Source organism: Mizuhopecten yessoensis, unplaced genomic scaffold, assembly GCF_002113885.1.
Source record: "Mizuhopecten yessoensis strain PY_sf001 unplaced genomic scaffold, ASM211388v2 scaffold5315, whole genome shotgun sequence".
NCBI classification, from domain to species: domain Eukaryota; kingdom Metazoa; phylum Mollusca; class Bivalvia; order Pectinida; family Pectinidae; genus Mizuhopecten; species Mizuhopecten yessoensis.
In genome coordinates this window covers 370,329-390,203 of record NW_018405987.1, presented here as the reverse complement: position 1 = coordinate 390,203, position 19,875 = coordinate 370,329, and the positions used below count along the sequence as shown (strand labels likewise).

Genomic DNA, 19,875 nt, shown 5'->3' with positions numbered 1-19,875 from the left:
TCATATGACGTATAAAATGTACCAAGTAATGAGAAATGTATGGAGGAGTTCTATATAATAAGTTGTTTACATAATTTCAAGTTGTGCTATTATTTCCACCAGGATTTGAACCTGGGTCTCCCACCACATAGTGGCGAGTGTGATGACTACTACACTATAGTAATATCTTTAGCACAACTGACCTTTTCTTTCAAGTTTTATTCCCATTTTTTTTTTTTTTTTTTTTTTTTCATGTTTTTGCCTTTGCACTTATATTTACATTCTCCTCTGCTTTTCTTATCACATTGGAAATTGATATACCAATGTAGCGGAACTGGACTGGGTAGATTGTCGATGAACAGATAGCTCAATTTGGTAGAGTGTCCAACTAGAGTTCGGAAGGTCCCGAGTTCGAACCCCGGTCTTGCCGTGGATTTTTCCTCTCCCTTTACACCGGTATTAACCAAGTTTATTCTAGGCTCAGAACTAAATATGTATACAACTTGCAATGTGCAAAAATGATTACAAGTTTTTTATTCCAAGATATGTTCCAGTAAAATAAAGAGATCCTTAGTTTCCCATTAATGTTAATTATGATTCTGCAGTATAATTGTCAAAAATCAATACTTGCATTATACGAATGCACACATATACTTGTACATAAAATGCAATTCAAATCTGTACATAAGGTTATTCTTGACAAGTAATCAAGATTCTCCCCAGTTGATTCTCTACATTTACTTGTACATGTAGTTGACAGGAGTAAACCTTTTAATTCCCATTATAAGAACCCTCATACAATATATTTAAATTATATTTCATATACCAATATTTAGTCATCAAATGAGACCACATTGGCACAGGTGCATGAAATGAGTTATGTAACCAGACTTTTTGCCAGGTGTTTATAGGGTCTGTTACAGGGATTCATTACAATATTTAGAATATGACCCTGTATTTTCCCAATTTCAGTCTTTATTTTCCCAATTGGAATTAAAAGCATGTTTATACTAGTTTCCAGTCATTATTTCATATGCACTCTGTTCATTCAAAATATAGACAAATGTACAAAAATAACAAGAATTTGAAATTGCATCAACAAAAACACTGAAAATTGATGTGTTTATTAATTGCTATACATTTTACTGTAAGAAACAGCTAGATTAAATTGTTTTGCAAATCACATTGTAGGTTTTATTTTATCAAAACTAAAATTATCTCTTAACCTGGGGACACTGATGAAATTTCATTTTTTTTGCCAAATGCCGATGATATTATCCCAATTCCTGCTCAGGCAGTCAGGGACCCTTTCCCACAATAGCTGGCAAAACCACTGGTAATAATGTTGACTTACTTGGTATGTTGTGTTGTATTTTCATTTAGAAAATCTTGAGGCTGCTCTGTTCCACAATATTTATTTTTTTATGTTGAAATATTTCAAAATTATAATGTATATATATATTTCCTAAATTTATAAAAACAACATTTCTCTAAAATATTTACAGTGTAAAATCTTCTAACATGGATGTTGAATTAGTGAAGCTAGAAGCTATTACTGCTTAACCTGATTCGTCAAAAATGTCGAAAACTTTAATTTTTAAATCCGTTTTAAAGAAGAAACATTTCAAACCATAACGAATACGTTTGCAAAGTTCGCGCAAATTAGTTACGATGTGAAACATATTTTCTATTCCCACAGAGATGTTTAAAACGGTGATTTTTTAGCTTCTGATCTATTAATAACCAATCAAAGCGTCGCAAATTTTAAAGTCCGTTCTGCACGATATAAAGAAAAAAGATCGCATAGTATTGAAGTTTCGTTTTGTGTTACTATATATAACTTTTGGTTAAACTATATATATACCACGCATACGATACAAAAAGAGCTCGCTGCGCTCGCTATCAAGACTCTAGACTTCGTAGAATTTAAGAAGGCTGTTACTCAATATAGTGCATTTGAACTTTGACCCCTGCCGAAAACCGAAAGTTGTCCTTTGACCAAAAAATGTTTCCTAAGAAAAACATTTGTTTTGTTTGTTTACAAAATATTTCCATAGATGAACTTAATAGCTTCAACCAATAATTGGTTATTGCAATTAAGGTATACTCGGATATGACGTCATGGCGGCCATTTAGTTTTTTCAATGAAATCAAAAGGGTAAACAAATTAGGAAAGACATCTGGGGAAACCTCTATTCCGTCTTTGCGTATTGCAGAGTTATCTTCTCTTGGGAGCAGGGGTTGATTGTTACGTCATTGGTTTGTGTGAGAAAATTACGTCGTTTTCTCAAAAATTGATGACGTTACTCTCACAAACAAGTGACGTAACAATCAATACCTGCTCCCCAAAGAAGATAACTCTGCAATACGCAAAGACGGAATAGCATGTATAAATGAATTGTACCATCATACATTGAAGGAAAATAGACTTAAAATAATAAAATACAACACATTTGATACAGCGCACTATCTAGCTAGAATAAACCACTATAAAACGCTTTATTAACTGTATGTTGTTTGCATTTAAAAAGAAAATATGAACCTGCAGCGAAAATCAGAACCTACAGAAAAATTCCACACGGAAAAATGCAAGATCATATACATGGATCGGTCAACAAAGTAAACAGGATTATGGGAACAATTAAAATAACGTAAACATATTAAGACGTGTCAACGTTTTATCTCTTGTATACAACGCTTGTGAGACCACATCTGGAATACGGAGCTAGCATATGGATTCCATACCTACAAAAGGACATTGCGAAAATGTACAATAAAAGCAACAAAAAATATTCCAGGAATGAAACACCTGAGTTAACAAGACAGATTAAAGATTCTAAAAATTACCAACTTTAAAATGTAGAAGATTACGAACAGATACGATACAAGTTTATAAACTAATAAATGGAAACGATGACAATTCTGTAACGGAAGGCCTCTTCTTAAGTATAAACGATAAAAAACGAACAGCATTAGAAAGAAAGAGCGATCAACCATTGGAATTCTCTGCCCAATCACGTCTTCACATCACCAACCATAAAAACGTTTGAAGCCCGGTTAGATAAGCACTTTTGGAAAACCAGAATGTTTTTACAATCATGAACTTGACAATAATGAATGATGCTGACGGTACATATGAGCTTGCTATATAGGCATTGGTCTGCATCCAGTATCATATTATATTACCTTATTGAAAAGGGATGTAAGTGTAAGCCAGAGAATTCCGTTTGGTTGAATTGTCGACTATATATAAGGTAAAATACTCTACGTAAAAATATATCTCTGAATGGATTGTTTTCGTGACTATAATTGATTCATTGGGATCCTAAGCTTTGCTGTAAACACCAGCTACATCAGAACTGTTACTTAAAAATACTTACCCACCTTACCAATGCTCTTCATTTGTTAAATTTGACATTGCTACATAGGTTGGCAGCATTACAGCAGTTCTTTAATATTTATATATCTTAAAAGTTATCCCCCATAGTAACTCTACGCCTTACTAGTACCCCAAATAAGGTACACCACAGCAGTTCAATCAAATTCCTCCTGATAACAAATAGGTGAAGGGTATGCGGACAGTTGCATCTAAGATGCCGAACTCGAGACGGAAGGCTATAGTGAATTTAGATTGCATATACCAAGCCACACATAGAATTAATCATATATTATCCCATCCTTCACATGTGTTTCTCCCTTGTAAGCCGGAAAAGATCAGCTTGTCACCCCCTAGGGGGAGATAGCCTAGTGCAGAATGACGCGATCTAAGTCATAACAACAGTATGACGTCACATCATCAATGAATTGACGTCACGTCAACAGTAGCAGATATTGGAACGAAAACTTTGGATTTGCTGGGAAAACATGCAATCAACGCTTATTTTTCATGCAACCACCGCTTGTTGGCGGATTTGTGAATGAAACAGGAAGAGAGAAAAACAATCATCCCATACTTTGAGGGTATGACAGAGAAATATCCAACCCTCGGGATGATCAAGAGTATCCTCCTTCGGATTAGAAATTTCTTTCACACCCTTAAAAGTAGGGTATGATTCTTTAATGAATGATAAACATCCGGCGCCACATCAATACATGTGTTCAAGTATACCCCCATATGACTGCAATAATAAACCAACAGAGTACAGTAAAACCAAGGCGTTATCTGTTTTCTGTTGTTGTATACACTTTCAAGCAATTTTAAGGTACTTCCCTTAAAGACAAAACAACCAAAAACAACGAAAAACAAACAGAAACGAAAGAATGCCCAAGTGTAAAAAAAAACTGGTTCAAACTCTTAATCGATCAAACCAGGACAAAATATTACCAAAAGGAAAACCCTTGAAAAAGTACAGGGAGAGTAAGACTTGGAGTTCCGAAATGGTAAGCTTTATCTACGACATAAATGAAGGTCAAATCCTAGTTAAGTCATCTACGACATCCCCTTATAAATCGAGGTCAAATCCTAGTTATGTCATCTACGACATCCCCTTATCAATCAAGGTCAAATCCTAGTTATGTCATCTACGACATCCCCTTATCAATCAAATACTAGTTATGTCATCTACGACATCCCCTTATAAATCAAGGTCAAATTCTAGTTACTCTGTATGTCATCTACGACATCCCCTTATAAATCAAGGTCAAATCCTAGTTATGTCATCTACGACATCCCCTTATAAATCAAGGTCAAATCCTAGTTATGTCATCTACGACATCCCCTTATAAATCAAGGTCAAATCCTAGTTATGTCATCTACGACATCCCCTTATAAATCAAGGTCAAATCCTAGTTATGTCATCTACGACATCCCCTTATAAATCAAGGTCAAATCCTAGTTATGTCATCTACGACATCCCCTTATAAATCAAGGTCAAATCCTAGTTATGTCATCTACGACATCCCCTTATAAATCAAGGTCAAATCCTAGTTATGTCATCTACGACATCCCCTTATAAATCAAGGTCAAATCCTAGTTATGTCATCTACGACATCCCCTTATAAATCAAGGTCAAATCCTAGTTATGTCATCTACGACATCCCCTTATAAATCAAGGTCAAATCCTAGTTATGTCATCTACGACATCCCCTTATAAATCAAGGTCAAATCCTAGTTATGTCATCTACGACATCCCCTTATAAATCAAGGTCAAATCCTAGTTATGTCATCTACGACATCCCCTTATAAATCAAGGTCAAATCCTAGTTATGTCATCTACGACATCCCCTTATAAATCAAGGTCAAATCCTAGTTATGTCATCTACGACATCCCCTTATAAATCAAGGTCAAATCCTAGTTATGTCATCTACGACATCCCCTTATAAATCAAGGTCAAATCCTAGTTATGTCATCTACGACATCCCCTTATAAATCAAGGTCAAATCCTAGTTATGTCATCTACGACATCCCCTTATAAATCAAGGTCAAATCCTAGTTATGTCATCTACGACATCCCCTTATAAATCAAGGTCAAATCCTAGTTATGTCATCTACGACATCCCCTTATAAATCAAGGTCAAATCCTAGTTATGTCATCTACGACATCCCCTTATAAATCAAGGTCAAATCCTAGTTATGTCATCTACGACATCCCCTTATAAATCAAGGTCAAATCCTAGTTATGTCGTCTACGACATCCCCTTATCAATCAAGGTCAAATCCTAGTTATGTCATCTACGACATCCCCTTATAAATCAAGGTCAAATTCTAGTTACTCTGTATATCATCTACGACATCCCCTTATAAATCAATGTCAAATTCTAGTTACTCTGTATAGCATCTACGACATCCCCTTATAAATCGAGGTCAAATCCTAGTTATGTCATCTACGACATCCCCTTATAAATCGACTTGAGTAGTGACAACAACACCACAAGGCACACTAATGAGTATAATACAAAACATCGACCTTCATATCGGACAAAAAAATACCGTAGTTTCTAATTAGATCAGACAGAGAAATACCGTAGTATCTAATTAGATCAGACAGAGAAATACCGTAGTATCTAATTAGATCAGACAGAGAAATACCGAAGTATCTAATTAGATCAGACAGAGAAATACCGTAGTATCTAATTAGATCAGACAGAGAAATACCGTAGTATCTAATTAGATCAGACAGAAAAATACCGTAGTATCTAATTAGATCAGACAGAGAAATACCATATTATCTAATTAGATCAGACAGAGAAATACCATACAGTATCCAATAAGATCAGACAGAGAAATATCGTAGTATCTAATTAGATCAGGATGGCGACTTTACACCTTCCTTGGACATTTCTGTGGTTATCATGTTTTTCGAGATAGACATACATGATTACCGGCTATTACGATTTTTGAGATCTTTTTCCCTTTTATTCATACTATTTCTAGATATCCTTCTGTTTCCCTTGTGAATACAATATTTCTGTTTCCGATTGAGAAACATGACAAATGTCATTACAGTTGTTTCAACTGTAATGACATTTGACGTCACATTGGAAGATGGTGTCAAAATCTTTTGTTACGTGACGTCATAGTTATAAGATTTGCCAATGAATAACGCGAAAGGTGCTATTCACAGTGGGTAACCAACATAGCTTAACAACTCCAAGGAGATTGATTCAATAAGACGCGAGAAATAAACCAAAATTGATTGTGGGAGAAAGTGTTCTATCACTGGTACGGTATGAAAACACATGGAGAACCCCTCCATCTATACTTTCTAAATTCCTCCTTTGTCGGAACAGTGTGAAAAAGTGATGTGAATGTTCTCTTGTTCATGTTTTGACACTGAATTGACTGTGGCGGATGTGTTGAACGTCTTCTGAATAGACTAATACATTGTAGTATAATCTTTTAGAATACCGTCGAAGTACGATCCAAATAATATCGAAAACGTTATTATTAAATTCTACACATACAATTATTTACCAAATAAATTATTTCCCATGGTTACAACTTTAACTGAGTAGACACAATCGTCTGCTAGATTCCATTTGTAAATCCGTTTTTCCAACTTGGAAACTGGAACTAGTCAGCCCAATTACGGAGGTGAGATCAGCGTCATCAGAATGCCGTTGTGGATGCTGCTCCATACTAAAATTCTAATTAAATACATTCTCCTACCGCAACAATACCATTCCGATTGGCTTTTAAGAGGTGACATGAAGATGATAAAATCGCCATAAACAACAACACCGTAGCGGATAGCTAGATGACACCGGGGCAGATCAATAGCGAGGCTTCAGGTGCAAACTGACAGGTAGGAATCGGTAAGTGATATATTAAACAATTTGGTTGAACTGGGAAAGCTTACATGTATGAAGCTGCAAAGCAGGAATCGCACTCGTATTTTAAAAAGAAATCTTTGATGGATTTTGGATTTGATCAGTTAAGATGTTCATGTCAAGGCCTATAAAAGGAGGTTGATAGATTTTCGCTCGCTTGTGGGCTACCTATACACCAATATCACCTGGTATTGATTTACCGTTAAAGAGGATGCTTCGGCCCGGCGTTGTTATAAAATCGTTGGCTTTGATAGCAGAACAGCGGTTTCTGTGGCACGTGTGCCGTACACTTGGGACCCAGATCCGCGCATGCTTACGGGGATCTTTCAATTGAACTCCCTCAGACTGCAGGTGTTTTGGAATCCTTTCAGAACGCAAGTTTCCACACAGACTGATATGAAAGAAATATCCAGAAAATCTCACACGTTACCATTTGGTGAATATAGTGAAAGAATTGGTTTCCTCTACTAGTTGAAAGTCTCGGGACAGGGAGTGAAAGCTAGTCATTTCCCCTGAAACATCATGATGTATCTCGGAGACGTTTTATTGTCCAGCTTCAAGAGGAAGATTTGGGTGCTCAATACTCTTGTTACAATGGGTAAGTATTTATTGAATTTAAACAATTTCTCAACTGTAATTAGTAGGGAAGCTTTACTAATGTGTCTAGCTATCTAATATTCAATCTAATCAAAATCAGATCTCTCATTTCACTACGTAGTCTAATATTAGGATGGGTTGTTTCATATTTCAAAACTTCCAGTTATACGTCATAACCTCTTCCGATACCCAAATGTTTATCGAATTAAAGTTGATAATAAATGTATCTGCGGTTTTACTTTTGTTGAACATTTTGCAATGCTAAATTTTCGCCCTCATTAATAGAACATCCAACTTGCGGCTCGGCCGGGGAAGATGTATTACGGTATGATTTAATAGCATTATGTAGGCATAATAATAAAATCCGCGGAATGCAAACAGCATACAAAGTGATATACTACAAGTTTCCAACCTATATTGTCCTTCTATATTTATTGTTTATACATGTATGTCTATGTACATTATGTTAGTGGATTTAGACACAATCTGTTGACTAGCTCCACAAGTCAATGTATAATATGTTTACCTTAAATTACCAATACAGCGTGTTTTATCAATCGTTGTAGAATAATATATAGACCGTTGAATTATTTATCCATTCGTATGAGTCAATGGTTTCAAAAGGATAAAATGTGCACATCGATCAAATGACATCACTATCCAGATCCTATTATTTGACATGTATAATGGTTAATGGTTCATAGCTTTCACAGACGTGACTATTTCAGTAGCATAGAAAGCGATAGGGGAGGGGGCATTTCCCCAACACAATATTTTTCAAGAAAGGAGGGTAAAGTCTTAAGCCATCTTAAATATTTTTGAAAGGAAATCCGCATACATGCATGTTGCAGAATACAGGGGAAAATCGTCTTGCTACCCTCGACAATGCATTTAAATCCCGCTTAGAATGAGTTTAATTTTACAATGTTTCTATGTTTGTGATGGTCATTATTCAACGCTAAATAAATATTCTTAAATTCATTATGTTCTCATTGTCCAATTAGATGGACAAAAATCAGAAATGTAAATACATACATTATCAATTTCAATAATGACGTCATAGTCTGTATCTACTATGTGTAGCTATGTGTAAAATATCTGAAGATTGATACTGTATGAAAGTGCGAATGCTTTATAGATCTATATGTTGCTGATTTAAAAACTCTCCATGCATTTAATTGGCATACAGTTTGATAAAATTATTTATCTAGAACGCCTCAGTTCGCATCAGGGGAAGGGATGGAGGAGAGGGGGGGGGGGCAATAATTATATAATTGATTGTGACGTCACAATACAAATACGTAATGTAAATGTGACGTCATAGATATGCTGCTCGACAGGTGTGTTTTGGAAACCCTTGCAATGGAAAACAATTGTAAATTAAATAGAAACAGGATTTAGAAATATGCATTACCCCAAATTTGAGCAGAGGATTAAGAACAAGTTATATCAACTTATCAATGCCCTTTCCCTCTGATACAATGCCATATTGATATTTACATAAAAAGTATTTAACAAGGCAACATAAAATATTTTATAATGATTATGCTTTTCTGAAAACCTGTTGCTAGAATTGATGAAAAGTTGCACGTGACTTAATACTTCTGTATTGGTATCTACGGACTTTTCCTTGCCAAATGATAGCAAATCTTAAGTAACTGTCTGTATATTCAACGAGCTAACGTTTTGAAACGTTTTAGTTAACTTCATTCTAAGAAAAAATGACGAGCATCCTCATAGGAATGTCAACAAGCACAAACTGAATTATCAGCAATCTTAAAACAGAACAAACCCTTTTTTCAAAGAGCTGCACTGATGTCTGATTTTCGAATGTAATATATTTATATTGCCGTCAAAATTATAAAAAGACGGTGGAGACGATTTTTCACCACTAGATATTAGAAATTATTTTAAGATGGCAACGTTCTTATTGTATTGTCTAGCGAATTTCAAAGACGTACACGCGATGGCAGAAAAGAGGAGTTGCTTGAGGAGAGTCTGTAATCATATTGGTTACGTAAATTGTACCGATTGTTGTTACCCACTGTGTTTGGCAGAAGGGCCAATAAATAGTCGGGGTTAAATTGTTTTTCGTTTTATAAAAGATATTTATCTTTCGCCTTTATATCGTAGCTGATAGTGTTTCTGGTCCCGTTTCAAAATATAACGAATCGTTACTTGTATACGAAGGCATTTTTGTTATAACTTGGGCCGCCTCTCTTTGTGCTTTCTCTAATTTCTCAGATTCAAAAGCAGTGCAACCAACCCTTAATTCACAGGCATATTCATCAACTGGTTAAATGAAATATTTATTTATTTTTAAAACCGAATCTCTGTCAACATGTATTCGAATTATCGTAAAACATTAATCTCTTTCATTATCGAACTATAAATTTCCTCAACATGATTCCTCCATTTTCCATTTGAATTGAAATTTACCCCTAAATGTCTTTGTACGTCGGTACGCTCGTTTTTTTTTTTTTTTTTTTTTTTTGAGGAATAAAAGAAACAAACCAAAGTTTAACCCAATCATTTAAAGATTATAGGTCCTTGTTGAGAATAGTATGGATTTTGTAACATGAAAATCAGAATAAAGTAAAGATGTATCATATGCATATAACCTGGAAACCGAGTCAAGTGCATCAGTAATAAATATCATCGCTTGAACAGATTGCTCTCTCTGTCCAATACATTTGAGTTATCCCAGTCAATCACATGATTGTTCTGTGTGGCATGGTTCTGTGATTGCTTCCTTTCTGATCGGGGGAATTTCTTTCTCTCTTGGTTTTCCGTATCTTCCCTGTGTTTTCCAAGGCGGATCAAAATCGCCGCCCAGTCTCTCCAATATACGATGTATCGCAGTTTTCGCATCCGATTTTGTATACGCCTTCTGCGACGTTTTCTTTAGGTGTTTTATCCTTAGGGTGTACTAGGATATTACGAAGCGCCTTGTGGGGCTTCATTGATGTTGCTATGCAATGCCCGCGATATATCCTCTGGATTGTTTCTGATATACCTTTTATATACAAGATATACGGTTTTGTTCTTATCCTTGATTGGCCTTTCCTTGCTCTTCCCCTTACTTTGACACAGTTTTTGTACCCGTTTTAGGGCCCATTCCGGATTTTCACAGGTCTTTATTGTCCAAGCGATGTGACTCTGCTCTTGAATTTTGCCCTGTTGTTCTGTGACACTTGTATCACATCTATTGAGCAATGTGTGTACGACGCCTAACTTCTGGTGCAAAGGATGGTGAGATTTAAAGTACAGGTATTGGTCCGTATTGCTCTTTTTTCTGTAGACCAATACTTTCACGGTTCCGTCGTCTTCCTTTACCAGTAGAGTGTCTAGGAAGGGCATTATGCTGTTGGTTTCTTCCTCACATGTAAATTTGATGTTGTTAGTGAATTCTATGGTGTTGATATGGGTGGTCAAATCCTTCTGTGACCCTTCTTGATTATCTCGAGTATGCCGTCAACATATCGTTTCCATAAACTAGGCTTGCATTCTGTGGGATACGTGGCTATTGCTTCTTGCTGCAGATGTTCCATGAACAAATTGGCCACAATGGGAGACACTGGACAACCCATAGCAGTGCCGAGGCGTTGCTGATTGATTTTGATTCTAAAACTAAAATATGTTGTTGTCAGTACAAAGTCCAGCTAATCCATGATATCTTGAACCTGGAGTTTTGTGTTCTTACGCCAGGAGTCTAAGCGTTTCAGAATTGTTCGTAAAGAGAGACAACATCATGTGAAATGAATTCTTCGTCTTCCTGAATTCTGGTCGTAGACCCAGCTTCAGCTAGATGGTTCGAGTTCTCGACACGGTGTTCCGAAATACTCACTAGCGGTCCAACACTTTTTGGTTGTGCTATATCAATCTGTTCACAATCAAAACTTGCCAACCTGAATAAAATGTTTAGAAACAGTGCAATAATTCCTCAGAAATTCCGTATGCTTTTAAAATCAGGCCCCGGTGCCACACACGATCAAATGATTTTGTGATAACACAAAAATAACGAATCTTTGCTTTCTGTCCTCTAAAGCCATACACATATTTTGTTGAATTTAAAAAAGAGAATGACAAGGCACAAAACCCGACTGGTGTCGATGAAACAAGCGACTTATAACAAAAATAGTTATGCAAGTGTTTGTTAACAACACGCCGTAACACTGTACCAACTCTAGATAGCTACTCGGCGTATGGCGGTCCATTTATTTAGATACACAAATGAAGAAAGTGACATTTTAAAAAGTATTTCAAGTGGTTTGCAGATGGAGTTAGGAGTATATTTCAGCACATGATGACTAATCCCATCCCTTTCGAAGCTCTCCAAAGTTTTATTTCCGAATGATTAAATCGCGAAGATACAAAGCGCTTATAAGTTTTGGTTTCAACATCATTAACACAATTAATACTCCGAAAATAACTTTTACGTAAACAAGCTATTCGTCGCTGGGTCCGTCATTGATGGAATGTTTGATAATGACCACCGGATTTCACAAGTCATTTTGTCCTCCGCGGACATGATCTCCATTTTCTCTAAAAACACACGCCATTTCCAAGTTTCCAAGTTTTTCGCAGTCATCGTGCCACTTTTTTACATATTCATGAGGTTGACGTCAACCCAGTGCTGAACCATTGGCTGGCTGGCTGAGGAATTGTTGCGCTTTTCGTGGTTTATTCTCGACGCTTTATGCACACAAGATGATTCACAAACCGTAAACCCATAGTTTATAAAAAGACGTCCCACAAGCGTTGTAGAGGGAACAGCATATCAACAGTGGCGTTTTATGTCTGCTTATTACACAAAGAAGAAAACCTAGTGCATCAAAACCTATATCATACGATTATGGATTCCCTTGATAAAAGACGAGAAATCCGCTCTGTATTCTGTGACATAAGTAAAGCCTTCGATAGAATGTGCCATGAAGGGTTAGTATACAAACTAGAATCCTATAGTATTAAAGGAAACTTGCTAAGTTGGTTTCAAAATTAAATGCCAGATAGAAAACAACGTGTTTTAACCGAGGGCATTTTCTCAACTTATAGATCTGTAAACCCTGGAGTTCCACAGGGATCTGTTTTAGGTCCCTTTTTATTTCTTTTATATACTAATGATATAGCCGACATTGTACATTGTAACTAGTGACATAAAATTGTTTGCTGATGATACATCCTTAAGTGAAATAATTGAAAATAACAATATTGAAATAGCTAATAAAATTTCAGAAAATCTTTCAAATATCAGTACTTGGGGTAAAATGTGGGATATTAATTGCTTCAAAAACTGTATCAATGATATTTACTAGGAAAAAAAGCACGCTACATCCAGTTTTTTTGAACAATAGCCCAGTTCAATCCCTTGCTACTCACAAACATCTAGATGTTAGTTTATCTGAAGATGGTAAATGGATTCACCATGTAAATTATATATACTAGCGGAAAAAAGAAAAAAGGTTTTCATGGACAATTTATTTGTTGTTTATTAACAGTTGCATTCCATTTTCCACGTTATGGAATCAATAAGTTCCGCTCAGGAGTGATGTTAACACAGCAGGGGTCAATACTGAGTTCACAAAGTTAATACCTCGTATGTCCACCGTTTGCTTGAATGCAAGCCTTGCAACCTCGACGCATGGAGCCTATCAGACGGTTCAATAATGCTTGTGGGATGGCATTCCTAGGCCCGTATTGATGAAACCGTTCTCATGCTCAAGCATGGATTTTGTGCTCAAGCTTAATTTCTTGGTCTGATTAAACAAATCTTATTTTGCAACAGATTTGGATTTTTTTAAAGAGACTTGAACCCGAATACTGTTATCAATGTTTACATTTGACATTTTGATCGTTTGACATGATTTAAGTGAGTAACAAGAAACTTGGTTAGAGCACAGAATCCATGCTTGAGCATGAGAACGGTTTCATGAATACAGGCCCAGATCTATACCAACGCTGCAGGCAAATCAGCCAACGACACCGGTTGATTAGGTAATGCCCGTAATCTGCGCTTCATTTCATCCCAGACGTGTTCAATGGGCGACAGATCGGGGCTAAAGCAGGCCAGGGCAACACGTCAACGTTCTGCTAGGCCAGAAAGTCCATAGCGACACGAGCTGTGTGTGGCCTGGCGTTGTCCTGCCGTAGCGTTATGTGACGTTGCTGCCCTTGCACGAATGGAACGACGTGGGTCCGGAGGATCTCGTCACGGTAACGTAGCTCGTTCAAATTCCCGTTAACAACCACTAGAGGCGTTCTCCCGTTGGGTGTGATGCCGCCCCAAATCATAACGCTGCCTCCGCCGAAATAACGTCGTTGTACCACACACGCGTCACGGAAACGTTCTCCAACGCGGCGATACACTCTGGAACGGCCGTCACTACTATCCAAGTGGACTCGTACGTAAAAAAAATGCCTGCCCAATCACGTCGAGTAAATTGCAGATGCCTTCTGCACCAGTCCAGACGTGCTACACGATGACGTGGCAGAAGAACTGGGCGGATTTCAGGACGTCGCGGATGGATAGCTCGTTCACGCAATCGGTTCCGTACAGTTCTCGGGCTTATTGGTAGCAACCCCGGGATTGTCCGTGCAGTCAAACTTGCCGTTTGGAAGCGATTTCTCAAATGGACAAGCCGAATGTGGTTGTCCTATTGACGTGACGTCACACGTGGACGTCCCGCATGAGGTCGATCGCCGCCGTGACCAAACTGTTGATGTCGTCTCCACAAATCCCGGATTGTGTTTCGATGGACATGAAAACGTGTTAGAAGCATACCGAAAATCCGGAGGCGGTCATTTTCATTAAGCCCCGGCATAGCATTAATCACAAATTAAAACGTTATAATGCTGTTTTTACTGTTCACTGGTCTCAACAGAGTGACCCAACAGCTGAAAAATAAACTTTCATTTTCGAATTGGATGGCTGGACGAAAAAAACCGTGCAAACTGGTCAACGCCTATAGAGAGCAAACTGCAAGGGAAAAACTGTCAATGACACACGGATAGTGTGTATGTGTCATACTCCGCATGCACAGTTTCTTGTTTCCGCTAGTATATATGAAACAGCGTTTAAAAATGTAAATATATTAAAATCACTTAAAAAACGAGTCTCAAGAAAAACTCTTTTTAAAGATATATAAAACATATATTTTACCTATGTTGGATTATGCAGACGTCTTGTGGGACGATTGCACGGAACAGTCTAAACAACTGCTTGAATCTGTTCATTTAGAAGCTGCTAGAGTCATAACAGGACTGCACAGAGGTACCTCTCATCATAAATTATATAAAGATTTTTTTCTGGGAATCTCTCTCAGATAGACGACAAAAACATAAATTAATATTAATGTTTAAGATACTTCATGGCATGGCCCCGCAATATCTGAAAGATATAGTGCAACCGTTTATCACATATATCACAATGAAAATAAAAAATATCCATTAAGGACGACTAGAAATTTCAATACTCCAATATGTAGAACAGTAAGCTATTATAGTAGCTATTTTCCAAGTACATTTAGGGAATTCAACCCAATTGTTCTCAATTTTGATTTATCCAATGTAAACTCTCTATCACAATTTAAAGCTCTATTCTTCAAAAATAATGAAACTGTCTCTGCTTCAACAAAAACGTTTGCAAATGATGGCAGTAGAAATATAAATATATTTATGCGTCAACTTAGAAATGAAGCCAGCAATTTGAACTCTGACCTTTTTCTTGACCATTTAAAAGATTTTACAATATCCACATGCAACCTTGTTGAGGAATCTGCGGAAATATACTTTTGTATCTGTCCTCTATTCAACCATTCTCGATTGACACTTAGAAATCAGCTGATTAACCAAAATATAACCCATGACCATTTTAATATAAACACATTACTTCATGGATGTCATGAATGTGATGAAGAAATCAATGCATCTGTACTACAATGCATATCAGAGTACATTATCAACACTAAAAGATTTGTTTAATCATACCTATACCTGGTACGGACGGGACATGGAGACACACTATACGAATTGTTTATATGTTTGTTTGATGATTTCAATGACTGTACATATAACATACCGAAGTTGTAAGGAGAAGGCTTATATAGGCTTTGCCGGATGCCCTATCCCTTTGCATATTTTTTGCAATAAAATTTGTTGAAATGAAAAGAAAACCTATGATTCTAAAGTAGACCCCACATTAGACGCCTTTTACGGTAAAATGCAGTTGGATGCGGCAGGCTAATTCTCCGAACATGTGGGAATTTAAGTGATCTGACACTTGCTTGAAAACGGTCATTAGAAGGTGACCACGGCAGATACACATCTTATTTCTCTGAACAAAGATATTCGCCCCTCCAAAATACGTCTAAGCAGTGAAGAAAGATATCCAACCTCTCCAATACAATTTAATCCTGTCAACAAAGATGCCCATCTCCCCGATACATGTCTAATTTGCAAATAAAATACCTGCCCCTCCGATACATGTCTAACTTTCAAATAAAGATACCCGCCCCCTCAGACACATGTTTACACCTGTAAACAAAGATACCCGCCCCCTCAGACACATGTTTACTCCTGTAAACAAAGATACCCGCCCCCTCAGACACATTTTTACTCCTGTAAACAAAGATTCCCGCCCCCTCAGACACACGTTTTTACTCCTGTAAACAAAGATACCGCCCCCTCAGACACATGTTTACTCCTGTAAACAAAGTTTTCCGCCTCCTCCGACACACGTTTGTACTAACCCGACATATCCGGAGTAGACACGCACATAAGTCGGCTTCGTTTTATCCACTTCCGTTCCTCTCTTTGTATGACACTGTCATTGACGTTTACATATTTACATATTCTCTGTACAGTATCAATCGTATCGTTCTTACTTAACCTGTGAGTATCGGCGTAGACGGGAAATCAATTAATGACTTACCTATTGTAGATGAAAAATATTGACATTTCATCTGATTAAAATTTGTTATTTGGGAATCCGCATGTATCAGCTTGATCTCCGTTGTTAAAGCAATAGATGTAATCTACGCACTATTGACTTGTGAATTCAACATTCATCTTTGTTTTCACAAATCCACTTAGAAAATCAAACATAGTTTAATGTTAAAACAATAACTGACCAGAGGTTGAACTGTTACCTAGAGTAGCATGACAACGTCCTGGGACCCTGACTCTGTGACCTTGCCTAGTACTGTGATTAACACGTGTCCTCACTGGGGGCTACATTAATAAAACAATACGTTTTATTGATATGAAAGACGGGCCAACAAAATCAATTATACACAATTATCCAATTTTCTCCCTATTTTATAATGCACGGCACATATATAGATGTATAGATGCGGACACATATCCTATATGACCGGATAGAATAGCCTCTCCCTCTGGAGCTACTGATTCGGTATGGGAGATTCTACCTTCGGTAACCCTCGGTGCTGACTCCAAGTTCAACACTCGAGGTTATGATTCCATATCGCCATCAAACCTACATGAAATGAACATATGACTCTATAAATCGATCAACGAATGAGGAGAGCTACATGTACAATTCGATTCAAAACATAAACCGAAACAAAGTGTGTATCCCATATACTCAAAGGTTGGGTAAGCTTAACCAGTTTATAGTGAAAATTTCAAATTGGTGCCAGTAAAAAGCAAGGACTTTAAAAGCAAAACAAATCCTCAAAACACTCCAGTCTTACATGTGTCGACATATCTGTAACAGTGAAATGGTATCAAACGTTCTTGATTTTCTTGTATTCATATTCATATTTTTGCTTTACATGTACCAACCTTTGAGCAACTCGGACCGTTCCAAAATGTATAAGAAGAACCCAAACCATTAGCCCATTCTCGTTAGGTACTGTCTTATGACTTTTTTTAATCTAATCGCGTAAACAAGATAAGTTTAAAATGCTTGATTGATGCAATTCAATAAGTCACATGTGTGAATGTGAGGGGTTCAAAATCTTAGAAATAACATTCTTAAATAAATTTACGTCAGTTTCATATCTTGCCATTTAACGAAAATACGACATAAATGGTTACTAACTGACATACACAACGAGACATGACGACTGTAGCATTACGATTGTTAACATACATTTCCTAAGTGGTAACATAACGGTACATATACATAGTCAGGGGTATCTACCGGAGGCGTTTCAGCGTAGGTTGAAACGTCTCCAATAGATACCCCGGACTATGCAACTTAATAGTTATAAGGACGTGCACGCCATAAACACGAGAGGCCGATATGTTACTACAGTACATGTTAACATGTGAAAATATGTTAATGAAAATATGTTAGTGTTACTATCGTCATTATGACTTTAGTTTCTAGATGTGAGATTTCAGTTTAACAGATCGTTAATAACTAACAAATTTTACCTGGATTTGCAAAAAGGTATCAATGCATGTACTTATTTAGTTGTTTATATCAATAATCTAATCACAAAGTGGAAATGTAATTCTGTTATAAATGTGTTGCCATGGACACCTCGTTGTGACAAAACGCTGCTTTAATATCAATTTAAGTGTGACAAGGTATAGCAAGACACATAAATAAAACTAGCTTGTTTATCGTATTTGTGATAGAATATATATCAAATCGTCATTAAGCAATGTATATAAATCAGAGCGTACACATAACTGTATAATATAAGTTAATATCAGATAGCTGGCCCTGCTTATAGCTTAAACGTGCGATAAAAGGCCATTTAACGGATTACAAATATCTTGATAACCAAACATTTATTCATAGATCGGTGCATGATAAGGCACCTGCATGAACAATAGAAAGCTACGGTAGTTCTAAACAGGAGTATATTATACCAATCTGAAACAGGATACCTGTTTTGTAGCTGGTGCCCGTTGCATGGCGCACAAACAAACTGAAAGTCGAATTTGTTTTTAAGCATCAGAGAGGGCGAGCCTATTGATGCTATGAAATATTCATACTATTGGATGATTAAGGATGGTCGGTAACAAATCACGGAGAGGACGGCTGAATAGAAACACCTCAGCATGAGTTGATCGATGGATGTCACGACCGACCGATTCTCATATTACAACGCAGAAACAATACACAAGACTGGTCAACATTTCATTATGCAATAATCAAATACTGTACAGGAACAATGCATGCACTATATTTAGAATTGAGCTTAATTCTATTTTAACGCCATGCTCGAAACAAAAACCGTACTGAATTGTTTTTCACATATCAATTTGAAATGGAGTAAAATACAAGTAAAATAGAAAGACAGGTAAACAATCCCTAGGGATCCAATCTAGACTTTTAATGTCAAAGAAAAGAGAAAACCCAAGGACAGACGACCAGCAAGGACCAAATCTCCCAAAGTTAACACAAACAGGCAACAGCCCATAAGGGCCCAATCTCTCAGGCAACACGAACAGTCAAAAACAACCCACAAGGGCCAAACAAACAACCCACAAGGACCAAATCTCTCAAAGTCAACACGAACAGTAAAAATAACTCACAAGGACCAAATCTCTCAAAGTCAACACGAACAGTAAAAGTAATCAACAAAGTCGAAAGAGACGGACAATAACAGACAAGGAAAACAAAATGTATTCTAGTTATATATAACGCATACATGACTATCTTGGTACTTTTGCTGTCTTGGTAAGTAACCAAAATATTGTAATAAGGTACATATGTACTATCTAGCTGTTAATTCAGTTTCCTTTGGATGTATACCGAAGTCTATGTATTATGTACAGAGAAATGACATGAACTAGTACACATGCTGAACTCCGAATAATACACAGACCATTGTCCATTCGTCGTGCTATTAATCATTCATCAACATAGATCTATCTAGCCGGAAAACTTCCAGAAAGGGCGTTGATGTTTTCAACCTAGAAAGCTGATTCATGAATATTCTAAATTATGCATACAAACCTCACCAGGGCCCACTTGTATAAAACATCTCAAAGTTAAGGAAAATCTCAAGCAATGTATTGTCTATGGGAAATCTTAGACTTGAGGAAATCTC

General features: G+C 36.8%; 1 protein-coding gene across 1 annotated transcript in view; it reads left to right on the top strand.

Moving 5' to 3' along the window:
- Positions 1-7,500: 7,500 nt before the first annotated feature.
- The window catches only part of LOC110450553, a 28,956-nt gene continuing 16,581 nt past the window's right edge, over positions 7,501-19,875 (top strand). Inside the window, exon 1 of the mRNA XM_021498140.1 lies at positions 7,501-7,847. Coding sequence (XP_021353815.1) covers positions 7,772-7,847 — 76 coding nt within the window. The 5' untranslated portion in view covers positions 7,501-7,771. The remainder of the gene's footprint in view (positions 7,848-19,875) is intronic.